The sequence below is a fragment of the Pocillopora damicornis genome, chromosome 3, assembly GCF_964200805.1.
Source record: "Pocillopora damicornis chromosome 3, jaPocDami1.2, whole genome shotgun sequence".
Lineage (NCBI taxonomy): Eukaryota > Metazoa > Cnidaria > Anthozoa > Scleractinia > Pocilloporidae > Pocillopora > Pocillopora damicornis.
This window is the reverse complement of record NC_142672.1, coordinates 31,886,717-31,900,934: the sequence shown is the minus strand read 5'-3', so window position 1 is coordinate 31,900,934 and position 14,218 is coordinate 31,886,717. Positions and strand designations below refer to the sequence as shown.

At 38.1% G+C, this 14,218-nt stretch overlaps 1 protein-coding gene and 1 long non-coding RNA gene across 2 annotated transcripts; both read left to right on the top strand.

The window, feature by feature from the left end:
- The first annotated feature begins 11 nt into the window (after positions 1–11).
- LOC113666037 (uncharacterized) lies at positions 12–13,472 on the top strand. Its single transcript, XM_027181792.2, has 12 exons — positions 12–894; positions 2,059–2,227; positions 2,642–2,718; positions 3,039–3,277; positions 5,492–5,652; positions 6,199–6,301; positions 7,160–7,205; positions 7,914–8,005; positions 8,615–8,800; positions 9,321–9,431; positions 9,795–10,158; positions 10,586–13,472. Exons 1-12 carry the CDS (start codon positions 567–569, stop codon positions 12,775–12,777), a joined length of 4,068 nt encoding a protein of 1,355 aa, XP_027037593.2. The 5' UTR covers positions 12–566; the 3' UTR covers positions 12,778–13,472.
- Positions 3,756–4,975, top strand: LOC149049394 (uncharacterized). The gene is made up of 2 exons (XR_016184856.1): positions 3,756–4,622; positions 4,787–4,975. It is a non-coding gene; the product is annotated as an uncharacterized LOC149049394 (long non-coding RNA).
- Positions 13,473–14,218: the final 746 nt, after the last annotated feature.

Here is a 14,218-nt window from a genome sequence, read left to right as displayed (position 1 = left end):
CTCGTTAAATCGATATGGACAAAATTGTCAGAATTTGCTGATTTTAGGCCCAAAATAGCAGATAAATTGTACCCCCACACTATTCATGTCTGACTAAAGCCTTTGGTAGTATTTCTAACTTAGCCGTTCCAGGAAAATTCAAAATAAGGGTTGAAAAGTGCAAATCGCGTGAGTCTATAGAGGCCTGGCACTAGCCAAAGATAATTCGTTTAATTAAGTTTCAGATTGACTTTTTTCTATTCTAGATGATAATTGAACTCGTTTTCCGCTATGTGGCTTGGAATAGGAAATGTCTTTAGCTAGAGAAGACGTTTAAGCGGTTAGTTCCTGCCTTTAGATTCAAAATCATGTCATTTGTAACTTGGTTGTCGCGTTTTGTCCTACTGAGTCGGCGCGCGGCCTTTGTTCTTTAGACTGCGCATCAACAATGCGGCGCGGTAGAAGTTGGCATGGTTCAAAAGCATTTGCCTTTCATACTTATCTTTATGTAGAAACTTGATAGACACTGGGCTACAAACATACCACTGGACTTCTATTGGGCCATCCAGTTGGCCTAGTTCTTCAGAATGGAAACTTCTTCGATGGAAACGGACGAAGTTATGGTCGAAAATCCAGTTGAAGAGTCCGAAAAGCTTTGTGAAATCGCGCCGGTTGAAGTTTCACAAACTCGTGTTCAAATGCCGGAAATGGAAAAATCGCCGATACCGCAAGTGAACGTACTGGATCTTACTAAACTAAACCCCGAAGTTCAGCAGGGCTACCGCGTCTTCATCGAAATGTCGGCAGATTCTTATAAGAATGTAACTTGGCCATTTTTGGAGCCCGTAGATGCCAAGGCACTTGGCCTGTGGGACTATCATGAAAGAGTGAAGGAACCGATGAGCTTCAAGCAAAGTCAGTCGAAGTTTTAATTAATTTATTACAGCACTAACTGTAACAAATTTAAACCTTTCACACCTCTGAAATTTCGCATTTACCGAGCTGCCCTAAATAACTTTGACATTTTGTTACAGACGAAACGTTATTTTAAATTCAGATTGGAAAAGGTATTTGACATGAAAAAAAAGAAATCTTCTCCCATTTATTCACGTTTATGTTTACATTTTGTTGGCGTAGTGAAATTTCTGTCTCGTCGTTCTAATTTTGACCAGAGCGCTTTCCCTTTCAAAATCAAAAGTTCACATCTTGAGTTATAGTTGTTAACCTTCATATTGCTTTTAATTGTGCATTTTAAGTTCACAGTTGGTAATGTGAGCATTATTTTTAGCAGTCACTCGAATTTTGATCTAAAAAAAACCTCTACGTTACGTAAATCTGTTTTGATAACTCTGTTTTCATCTTTAAAGCATTCAGATCACTCCATCTCCGCCTTGTCATCATAAATTCTTATATCTGCTTGTTCCAGAATTTTTTTATTTGGGTAAAAAAAACAAAAGGTATAAAATTTGAAATTTATCTGATCAAGGGAATCCCCATAAATATCACATGGTTTATCGGCACGATATTCTTCCATTAAAGCAAGTTTTGTTCTCTAACTAGACCAAGTTTGTCTCATACATGGTTTGAGTAACATTTAAAATGAACACACATTTAGTGTTTTTGTTGTAAAGACAGTGAGTCAACATATGTTAAAAAAAGTTTAACAATTCTCTATACCAAACTTCTCTATAATGTTTGGAAAAGTACCCTGATTTAGGGCACCTATCTTAGAAGATTTCTTAGTCCCTGGCAATCTGTTTAGCCACCTACAGTTACTTTAGGCCTTCAGGAATATTTATATTAAGTAGCAGAAACATAAATTGCTTTCTATTTATGTTTGAAAGATGTTGTTTGTAAAAGAGATATGATTATTTTTCTAATTCTTTTCCAGCAAAGTGATCTCTAATTTTCTCATTTTCAAAAGTTCTAAGGAAATGCAGCAACTAGTAATTTTGGTCAAGTGAGACCTATTAAAATTTTTCAAAACTTTTTTTTTTTCATCTTAAGTCACCTGAAACTAAACTAATCTATCATTTCAACTTTTATATTGTTTCTAATTTTCTTCCTCTTTTGTTGTAGTTGGTGACAAATTTAACAAGTATGAGTATAGGAGCATCACTGAGGTTATAGCAGACATTCGTCTTATTCTGGAGAACTGTTACCGCTACAATGGATCAGATCACTGGGTGTCCAAACTTGGCCACAAGATGGAGAAGATACTGGAACAAAAGTTGGCTTTGCTGAACAGGTGATTATGCATAAAATGACCATTCTATTTTATTATTAGTTTAAAAGAGTTATCCAGAAGCACTGATGGCCAGCATTTTCATAGGCTACTTGTTTCTGAACTGATGGCTACTTTTATCAAACATACACATTAAAATACCTGTCTTGATCTGAGGTAAACTTCAAACTATTACAGCTTTTGTTTTTATGGCTGGCCACTAAAAAATTTCTGAATAACACTAAATTTAGTTGACTCGTATTCTTACCACAAATCCTAATTTCCAAACATGTAGCCTTCTTGTAATGATAATGATAATAATATAACAACTTTGTTTTACCTTATTTCTGGTTTTAGAAGCCCTTTTGGAGTTTGAAGAATCACTTAGAGGCAGAATCAATTTGAGAAATGTTTATGTTTTTTAAATTTTAATTGTAGGTCCTTAAGAGACAAAGTGAGTTTGGAGGCCACCATGGCATTGAGGAGTGACTTTGTTCCTACAGAAGTTTCAGAAGGTAATAATTTTTACTGTCTAGGCAATCTTTGATGAGTGTTGCTACTGTACACTGAAAGAGTATAGGTCTACTTAATTAGTAAATTTATAGACAAGCATGAGACTTAACATTAATATAGAACCATCAAAAAAATAATGTGTCATTGGTCATTGTGATAGATGTACCCCAGTGTAAATGTGAATAAAAGCCAGGGTTAAGGTATTAATTGTCAATTACACTGGTATCAGAGTATTCTTAGGGGTGAATTTCTTTTGGGGATATATAGATATTTTATCTTTAATATATGTATATATATTTTTCTCTTTTTTCCATTGTTTTAGGGGCAACTGGACGTAGACGAGCAACCCGTGTCTCCTATGTCAGCATGATAAATGGTGAAGAATCATCCTCTTTGCTTACACGGCTAAAGATTCAGGAAGATTTAGAGGAACGTGAGCGCCGTCGAATACGTGAGAAGGAGAAAAAAGAGGCCAACTTGGTATTGCTTCAGGATTTAGCAGAGTGGGAGGAGAAGGAGCTGGATCCTGATATGATTAAACAGCTGCATTCAATGTGGGAGGTAATAGTCGTGAATTTGAAAGAATAAGCTGTAATTGTGTGTGGCTACAGCAATGAAAACTCCTCAGACAAGTGGTGGAATCCTTTAGCACCCATCATGGGCTAGCAAATCTTAATCTATAGGTGTTTGTGTTTGATCTATCTGCCAGTCAATGTCAATTTGTTAAGTCCTGTTATACAGGCTTCTGACATACCAAGCAGTATCACATTTTGTGCATCTTGAACAATGTGGCTCCAATTGTTCAGATCAGATATTTGCTAAATTTGTCATGACTTGTAGCACAATCGTCATGCCCAAATGTGTAACATAGGGTATTTTCATGAAAATTTAAAAAGTATGCCAAAAATACTTTTATTTGCTAGATATACTTGCTAATTTACGTTCTAAAAAGAATTAGTGAAGATTTCAATGTTTGTTCGGTTTTTAAAGCTTAATTACTGATTACCCACAATCCTTTGTGGGCGTGGCATTTGACTGTATCATTAGATTTCACTGGCACGCAGCTCGTGTGTTCTTTGAGCGGCTCCTTTTAACATGTTCGGCTCCTTCCGAAATGTCCGCTGCAAGGGCTCGTAGTGCCACAGTTTCTTTTATTTCTTCGGGAGATTTTATTACGCCTTTCTTTTGAAGAACTTTTCTTGTCCTTGGACTAGATGAAATCGCTTCAAAAAGTTCCGCCTTTTTTTCCGGAGTTTTTGGCATAGCCTCAACCGTTTTCTTCAATGCCCTTTTCTTTGCCATCCTGTTCGGGAAAGTGGGTGTTGAAGGACTGGCAGTATCCTCATCTGAACTTTGGCGTATTTCTTGCCTTCGTTTCTCCCGTAATCGTCTTACTCTTTCTCTGGTTTGCTGCCGAATTTTTTCTCTTCTTTCCTCGTTTGCATCTTTCTCCTCTTGTTTTTTCTTTTTAACTGCAAATTGCTTTTGTTTCTCTTGCTGAGACCGCCGTGTCACGCCAACATTTGTCTGCTTCGTTTTGCGTTTGTACTCTTTCACGTCGGCAATTTTGCGCTCACAATTTCGCTCGTAGTACTTTCTGTCTGCTTCTCCTTTCTTCTAACTTTTGTTCTCTCCACGAGAAAATCAGGCGAAGTTTAGCGTTTTTCGAGCGCTATTTGTGCGGATTTCAATGTAGAGCGGGCTTGAAATTTGATCGTTACACATTGATAAACACAAAGCGAAAGTTACTTTAGGTTTCCGATTTAGTTTGCTTTGAATATCTTCGTTTGTATTGTATGTATGGCTGTAAAACTTTGGGGATTTGTAGTCGAACACATGAACTTTGCTTGGGAGTTGTCTCAGCAGCCGAGGTGAAGTAAAAGCTGAAATACGGGCATTTTTGCAGGTAAGTGGTGTTTGATTTTCCGTGTTTAAAAATAAACAATAACATCGTTTCCGAAACCAAAAATCACTTATTTCTTCTTTGCAGTTGGCTCTTTTTAAAAGTTAGTTTAGATGAGGGTAAGTAAGTGTTTGAACCTTACTCAGACGAATCAACTTTCTTTGTAGGCGTATATTCAAGATGCTAGACCCGCACATGTACCATGCAAAGCTCTGTTGGATCTGCTGCGTTACACAAGCAAACAACAGCGACTGTCTTCAAGTTTTTTATTCCTGTTCTTTTAAAAACGAACACTTAACGCTGTCTCTTGGCATAAGGTGTATTTAAGCCCTACTCAATAAATGAGCATAATGGAAGTTTCTAATTGATGTTGTTTTGAGTACGAAATTAACCTTTATTTTCGGGTTTATGCAAATGAGATGTTGCGCGTTACATTTATAATTTGGGTATATTTTCCAGTATCTTTAATATTTTTCAATTCTTACATTATTCCAAAAGGCAACACAGTTATTTTTTATTAAACTGCAATCATCAGAGAAGCAAAATGACAAGTTTGAAAACAATCTGTCCATTGCTGATCAAGATATTTTCAAATATTTCTGAACAACCCTGAGTGGGCGTGATCATGCTACAAGTCCATCCCTTTTCAATTTTTAAGCATTCTCATTTTCAATCTATCATTACCTCCCTTATAAGTATTTTATTACTCAATGTTAACATTTTGCAGTTTCTTAGAATTTGAATATAGTTTAAACTTTGGTATGGTGCTTGAAAATTCACAAAGTACATGTAGCTGCTTTGAGCAAGTTCCTGATTATCAAGATCAAGCAGTGTACAACTTTTGATACTGATTTTGTTTTTCTTTTCAACAGATTCCTTCAATTGCTAGCCTTTTATTTCTACTGAAAGATTTTCTCTGCATTCAAGACCTTAGTGTTACTGAGCTTGAGCTTAGCTTTATTTATGCCAGTAAATCTTCATTACTGGCCAGAATATTTACAGCTCTGTTGATTACTCCACACCAGCGGAAAAGGTGAAACATTTCTAGCATTTTCATGCGTGTTTTTTACAATTTACTGTCTAGTGGTATATTTTTGGTATGTGTCTTTTATACTGGTATGGTTTTCTGTTAGGCTTAAGATATTTGATTTTCTGGTAGCATTTAATCTGTCTAATATTTAACTTTTCATTTACCTTGCAAAATTAAAAAATAATGTAATACATTATTTAATTATTCATTTGATTATTCTCTTATGTAGACACAGGGTTTAACATAAAGAAAAACCTACACTTTGTATGCCCCTGAAAGTATATCATTGCTCTCTTTTCCATGAATGGGATACATGAATTTATGATATTAATCTGCATTTGAGATCCCACTAGTACATAACCTAACCTCACAAAAACTGTCTTCAGAAGTCCATTCTGACGTATGTTTTGATTATTAATTTTCTGACTGGAAATGTTGTCTTTTCAAGTCGACTGTTATCAGAGGTTTTGTTAGAGCTGAATGAAATTGATTGAATGCTACGAGGATTAGGGTTGAACTCGAACACACATTTTGATCTCTTTTATGTAGCTTGTTCAAAAAGCCTCCAATGAAATTCAAATTGTGGGAATCCAAGCTATGTGACAGATTGAATAGCTGGTACAAAGCCACTGAGAAGGATGGCCAAGTACTGGTAAGTTCTAGTCAAACTGTTTCTTACAGCACAGTTTTTTACTCTGCCATCAGTCTTTACTTGGGAAAGCTGTTGGCTTTTGGATTGGCTTGGTCTTTTTGTTGCAGTCTTGGGAAAGACACTTTACTCTTACTTGCTTCTTTCCACTCAGGAGTATAATCAAAGATAGGAAAACTTTCAAACTATGATGGAAATTTGACAATGTGTCTGGGGGAAGGGGAAGGGGGAGTTATGTGCCATGGATTAGCTTCCTACTTGGGAAAAATTGTAATATTCCTAGTCTCCTTCTGCGACAGAAACCAAGGTCAAGTCTCATCCTTTATGAACCTCCTGACCTCTAAGAGTTTGATTCCCTTCATGCCTTTTTTTTGCATGTGCATCTTCTCACGCAGGCAAGGCCTTTTTTTATCCAACTGCTTTTTTTAATCTATATGGCACACTGTTTTTACTGAAATAATCGAAAATCCCATAGAGTGTCCACTGTGTATGCAGTATCTTCAAATAGATAGATCTGTAAAACAGTATGTATCTACATGGGCAGTTCATTCTTCCCCAGGACAACTCTTTTACAGAGTGGACTTACACTGAGGAAAGGACCATTGGTGCAGTGATGATAGTTCTTATCCACCCCTCCTCCTTACTTACCAACTTGTTTACTGTGGCCCATTATCCCTTTTTTCTAATCTGACCTGGTAACAATTAACATGAAGAACCAACTCCTTGGATATGACAGTGTGCAAGCCCTGTCTATTATTGATATTTATTCAGTTTCTTTATTATTTACATGATCTCTGATTTAATGTAGTGCAAATCTCTTTGTTCAGTTTGTTAAATTTATTTATTTATCTGTTTCTTCAGACTTGCCACCAGTGTGGTTTGGATTTGGCCATCTTTCAAGTACTGGGTATGTCTCATCTGCATTGTAATGTGGTCTAGTTAACAAATAGATTCCAAGTTGCCATGCGTCTGTTCAGTAATAGATCACAGATGATGTCAAAATGTGGTAAGAACAGAATAGTAGCACACGAGGTGCAGCTGAGTGTGTCACTGATGTTCTTACCACATTTTGATGTCCTCTGTGATCTATTACTGAACAGACACACGGCAACTTAGAATCTATTTGTTTTATATAATAATGAAGAAATGTAAAATGGTTTCCGTGTTTACATAGCCTGATGTAAACACGTGGAAGGTTGGAGGAACACAAGATAAGCGTAGGAAACCACGAAGTAGAGTGGTTTCCAGCTTATCATGTTTCTCCCAACCTCCCAAGTGTTTACATCAGACTATGTAAACACAGAAACCATTTTACATTTCTTTTATAAAATAACTAATGAAAGAGGAACGAAAACCGTGTTTACATACGCTCATGTAAAATGGTTTTATGGCCAATCAGAGCGCGCGTACTATTTGAATTATTTTATAAAGAATTTTAAAAATTTTTAATGATAATGTCATTTATACATCTGTCCTCCAATAGATCATAAGTGAAAACCAATCAGAATGTGTGCATAACTGAGCTTATTATATAAATACACATACAACTTGTACAACATTTTACATCAATGATAGTAGACCTGTGCATTATAATTATTGTATTCATTGTTTTTAGGTGATGCAAATCCTTTACTGGAGAAGTCATTCATGGACCTAACTCTGCATCAGCGAGTGTGGATTCTTAAATGTGTCTGTGACAACAGTTTGGTAAGACTAGCCTGAACTGAAAGCAAATTCAGTGAGACTAACTACACCGTAGAGTCAGCTACAGGGCTATTTAATGCAAATATTTAGGCTGTGTTCATGTCTCTCCTTCATTCATTTTTGATGGAGCATTACCAATAACAATAAAACTTTGCTGATTTGTAAAGCCACTTTCAGGGACAAAAATCAGTTCACGCATGGTTTTTGAACAGTTCTTTTAATGTGTAGAATAACATTATGGTTTTTACCATTCTAAGACATTCAATGCTGTGCGTTTGTAGCTAATAGTTCATGGAATCATGATACAACATTGTTTTGGGGGAAAGGGGCGGATAGGTGAACTTAGTAAGGGACAAAACAAATAAAAATGAAGTAATAGGAGGTTAAAAAGGTCATTGTGTCAACAGTTTTGTTGCTACTTTTTGCTTAAAACCTCTATGTTCTTCCAATTTGAGCAGGAATTATTTTCACCTCAATGACTCGTAACATTTCTTTTCTTTTTAGAGTAAATATCAAAACATGGGAATTCTTACATGTAAATACGTGTAATCCAGTTCATTCCTTAGTGGTTTAATGGCTATGCAGTAACTTAATGTGTTGTTATTGTCCTAGGTGAGAGACTATGATTTACGCGATCACCTATCATCCATTGCTGCAACTGAACAACGAGAAATGTTATTGGGAAATGATGCAGACAACTGCACGTACCTGTATTTTCCAGTCTTCTCTGCTTCTGACTTGCGCATCTACAAGCAGTGTCCTTTAGAATTTCCATCATTAAACAAAAGAAAGAGAAAGGTAAAACATACATTTTAACTCCTTTAGAATTTTTTAATCCCAGTATCACGAGCAACTTTATCGAGAACAGTTGCCTATTACATCATCGGCAGCCGCTTATGGAAAAAGTTATTGAAACCTGTTCGCTGACAACAACCTTAACCCTTTTACTCCCAAGATCACATTAGTAATTCGCCCTACTGTTTGCCATAAAATACTTATGATTTCAATTTGGAGAATTTGGCATTGGATCAACTTGTAGTCCCCTAATTGAGTCTTCTTTTTTATTCTCCTCACTTGTCTACTTGATTCCGTGTTGATATTGTAAGGAGAAATTCTGTCCTGGTTACTCATGGGAGTTAAAGGGTTAACAATAAAGAAGACTGTATTAAATAAAAAGTCAAGACACTTAGCAATGAGCGAGGAAGAAGCAAGGCTGGTAAAGAATGGAAAAGATGAAAATGGATTGTAAATTAACTTAAGTGAATAAACCACGAGGATGACGCAACTCCCTTGACAGAAATCTTCTCTTTCATTACAGGTGGCGACGCCCCAACCTCCTCCCCCTCCCCCATCGACAACAAAGTGCAAGGCAACTTCATCACGACCTGACACACCCACCCGACCCAGGAGAGATACAAGACTTAGACAGGTAGGGAAGGCCTTTAAGTTACCAATATTTTCTAGTCAATGCCTGTGGTTAATTGTGTGTTACAGCGTGATTTTTACAGGAATGTACCTACTGTGTTTGTACAGTCCTGAAATCTGCAAGAAGTAAGTTAAAACTTGCAAACTGGTTTTTAAGAAATGAACAAAGGATGGGAAATAACGATTAAGTCGAAAAACGTCGAAGACTAGAGTTTATTTGCCAGCTGCAACAAGACCTTAATTCTTGGATGAAGTCGACGTAAGATTGCTCCGGTTTCGTAGATTATTTTGACCCAAAGGTCAATTTATTTAAGTTGAATCGTGAATGACCATAATAATTAGGGGTTTTTTTGGGGTTTTTATCTAGCTTCGAAGTAAGTCGCCATCACCCGAACCGGAAAACGAAAATCTACTATCACCGCCTCCGGATGAAGAAGTAAAAGAACCAAAGAACACAATTGCAGAAGGGTTTGAACTTTCTGCCAGTGATGTTGAATCTCTCAAGAAGCTTTGTGAGCAGTTTGAAGAACCACCCCCTCCTCCCAAGAAACGTGGTAGAAAGCCTAAGCCCCCACCCCCAAGGAAGCGATGTGAGGTTGAACTGCACCAAACTCTGTTTGGTTTGCTTGAAGAACTGGAGAAGTATGAGATGTCCTTCAGCAAGTTGACGAGTAAAGCAAAGATAAAGATTATGAAGGAAAGTCAAGAACCTGAGCCGGTTGATGAACCAGGTACGGACTCCTACTTGGCAAAACAATTGTTCAGTCTTCTCCAATTCTAACGTATTTATGTGGAGCATGATTGACATTGTGTTTGGTAAACGCCACCGTTGGAAGTGTATTTAGTTAGTATCCTTGGTTCTGCCCTTTTTTCTAATGTTACACAGCATATGATTTGCATCGTGGACTAACATTCGATGATGTACTCCAAGATGAAGGTATTCCTACAAGGACTACTGTTTATGGCACGGACTGACTTGGTCAAATCTTTTTTGTCAAATTTTGTATTCGTTTAATTCTTTAAGAACCATATTGTCCTTGATGGCGTTTGCACATTCTCTGTAATTTTCTGAGCAAATGAGGATCTTTTTGTGTTATCTTTTCGCGGAGGTTTTCCAGTTTTACCGATTTTACGGTTGATTTTATTTTTCCCCTTCAGAAGAGGTAACACAAGCCGGAGAAGCTGAAGAATGGGGCAGCGAAGAGAGCATTGAAGAGGACATTGAAGACGCTGGTGCTCAGAACATGTCCAGTGACGAAGACTTTGTTCTGGACGATGAAGAAAACGAGAAAAACAAAGGGGCAAGTACTGAGCAAGCATCCAATAGTGGTGAGAACAGTGACAACAAAGGTAACGCGGAAACACAAAGTGTGCTTCCGCTGAAGAGAAAAGCTGACGATGCAAATATTGCCGAGGGTAGTGAACAAACTGCTGCTACCAGTACATGCGTGGACGGAGATGATGATTCGTGTTCCATTGCCATTCAAACGACTCCTCCCAAACTGAAAAAGAAAAGAAGGAAGCAGTCTCTTGTCGCCGAAAACAAACCTACTGCTATGTGTCAGACAGGGACTAGTATTGAGTCTCAAACAGGAGCTGCGGGCGCCTGCCAGAAAGGAACTGTATTAAATAAGCGGAATGTCGTCCACATTCCAGCTGGAATGAAAGGTGTTCAAGAGAAGAAAACAGTTACCCCACCAGTAAAAGTTGCTACCGCCGGAAATGCAGACATTAAAATCACTAACACTGTCACAAGAACTGTTTCTACATCAGAACCTGCGTCTTCTGCTGGTACAGCGGCGGTACCGAAAAGCACTAGCTCTGCGCAGGTACATCAGAAACTCCCACTTGCCTTCAATTTGTCATCTTCTGCTGTAGCACCGCCCGGTTCAGTTGTGGTGGTGCCTTCATCGCATATCGGCGGTACTGTCTCAAGCACGGTGTCTAAGACTTCTTTATCAGGAGCTGTTACTGCCCTATCAGGCTTGGGAAAGGTCATGTTAGTGTCAAGCTCTGGGGTTCCTTTGCAAGTGTTGAAAGCTGTGCCTATCAGTCAGATACAAGGGAAAACTATAAACACTTCTGTCCTGAGCACCCAGAAAAATATCAGGACTATTCCGGTAGGCGTTCCCACTACGCAGACAAATTCAGTAGGAGTAACTACGATCGCATTAAATTCTCCTCAGCTTCCAAGTGTCTCCATTCCTAAAGTTGCCATTGCCAATATGGCTACGACCTCTGGTACATTGACGAATTCAAATAAGGGTGGTCAAGTCAGTACTACAAGTGCGTCATTACACTCCCCTGTTCTTCTAGTGCAACGCCAGGGGGCCGGAGGGGTCGTACCCTTGGCGATGAAGGGAGGAACGATCGTCGTACCTACACCTTCAGCATCACAAAAAGTCGTGGTTATCACCCCGTCAAGCTCATTAACATCATCTACAACAAGCACAACACCGCTGTTATCTGGAACAGGTATTTCTGTGGTGGGAAATACTCAGGTTGCACAGACTACTGTAGGGCAAAAGGTTGTTTTACCAGCAGGCGTCATATCAGCCACCCAGACTCTGTCGTCGCTGAAACCAGAAGCTAATACTGTTTCAAACAGTAAACCCGTCTCCTCAGCGGGTAAAACTCCAACTCAGTCTAATGCTTCTTCTCTACTTAAGGATAGCAATCCATTGAAAACAATAAATTCGCCAGACGTGGCACCGGCTGCAGCTGAAAATGCTTCTTCAACTAAAAAAGTTACCCCAGAGTTTACAACTCCGAGTGAAAAGCTAACGAAAGCGGATTCAGACCGCCTCAGTGAAATGGTTACACAAACTGTAAAGTCAAATTGTGATGTTTCAGCTAGGTTAATGAACAACCAGACATTGCCATCTACTTCGCAAGACACTTCTATAGAGCGCACTACATCTCTAGAAACCAATTTGGAGCAAAATTTGACTTATGAGAATAAATCTTTGCCATCACAGAGCACGAATTGTCAACGGGAAACCATTGATAGTGGTGATACTAATGATAAAACTAAAACAGACTTCGTTGAAAAGGAGCAAGACTCTAAAAATGGTTCCGATCCCCCGGTTGATCTCACATGTTATGAGATAAGTGTAACTGACTCCGCGGGATGTGAGGAAAACAACGATTCTGTCCCGAATGGGCTTCATCCAGATCTGAAGATATCCCTTCCAACTAAACTCACAGACACTGACTTTAAACTGTGTAATGGAGTTAATCAATCAGCGACTTCCGACTCAAATTCCGAGATTGAAGAACTTGACTCTGCAGAACAGAGTCATTCAATCGTTGAAAAAACTCCCAATGGTGCCGTAACGAACGAAACTTAATAGAATGATTGCGATCGGATGGATGTGAGGAAATCAAATTCATTTAGCTAATCTTGTCTCCCTGAAATGATATTCCAAGTGTTTGACTCACGTGGACTATAAGCAGCTCCATTGTTTTTTCTTTCCTTTTTAAAACAAAGATCCAAACCCGTGTTTGTAAGGGTTCGTGTAAGTGTTTCGTAACAATAACTCTAGAATATTTTGCGAAAATTTTTTTTGAAAAATGCGATGGTAACTTGTACAATAGGGTAACTTTCCAAGGGGCAAGACAACGGTTTAAAATTTAGAGACCCTGAGAGACGTTCCTTTGAGGAAATAAATTACTGAGAGCGGATGTGTGCGACCATTTAGGTTTTTTTTACCGATATTATTTAGCTTGCCTAGCGTTTTTTTCCTTGATTTAAAATGAAAAGGCTTTTTGTGCTGGACTCACCTTTGCGTTTTTGTTATTATTATTGTTGTTATTATTATTATTATTATTATTATTATTATTATTATTAATTAATTTATTTATTTTTCATGCTGCAAAACATTGCCCTTAGATGAAACGTTATATTTTCAACCCTATTCCACGTTTAGACACGGCACACCTATGAGAGACATTCAGATCTTCGAAGGTGTTATCTTTCTACCCCTAAAAGACTGACAACAATAAGAATAAAAAAGGAACGGAAAGATTCGTTACTCCCTTCAGAGTTTGTCGTTGTCGTTTTGTTTGTTTGTTCTTTTCTCTGGAAATAGTAAGTTTTTCGGTCTTGTTTTTCTTTTCGCAAGATTTTAAAAATTGTTTTCGTATATCCATCAAAGCCCTCAAAGGATCAAACTAAAAAAGTTATCATGGTTCACCGAGCATTCCCTTGTTATTAAACCATTCGCCGCGCTGGTGATTTGAAAAGAGAAAATAAAACGAGCCATAGCTAATCAGTTTGCGACATTACAGCTTATTTGGGGTAAATATTTGATTGTAGGCCAGTCCGTATCACACAGCTGATCACTTTCAGGCGACCAAAAATAACAACTTGTAGGAACTATATCTTAATGTTAAAAAGATTTTAAATGGAAATTGTTCCTTTTTCCACCCACGGAGCGGCGTAAATGTGTGGCGATTATGTAAACACTACATAAAAATTTGAAGACGGGTTTTCATATGGCAAGGAATACGACCATGCCAGCGTCGCCTGTAAGCTTGACCGTGCTGGCTGTAGTAATTCTTTGTGGTGTTCATCGTGGAGTTGAAGTTCAACACCGATGGAGATATATGAAAAAGGGAAGAACCAAAGCCACACAAGGTATTAGTGGCGATAGCAGGCCGCTTGTGCTCTTAAAGGCGGGCTTCCATCTGACAAGGGCGCAATCCCAACAAATGGTATTTCAATTTTCAAACTTTTAATTACATTTGTGCAGCTGACGCACCTGAAACAGCACGTGGCCAGATGAAATG

Bases quoted from the DNA above. Each gene is read 5' to 3' on its own strand.
- LOC113666037 (XM_027181792.2), top strand. From the start codon at position 567: ATGGAAACTTCTTCGATGGAAACGGACGAAGTTATGGTCGAAAATCCA. The intron at 2,719-3,038 runs GTAATAATTTTT...CCATTGTTTTAG, and splicing joins TCCTACAGAAGTTTCAGAAG to GGGCAACTGGACGTAGACGA. The intron at 8,006-8,614 runs GTAAGACTAGCC...TTATTGTCCTAG, and splicing joins GTGTCTGTGACAACAGTTTG to GTGAGAGACTATGATTTACG.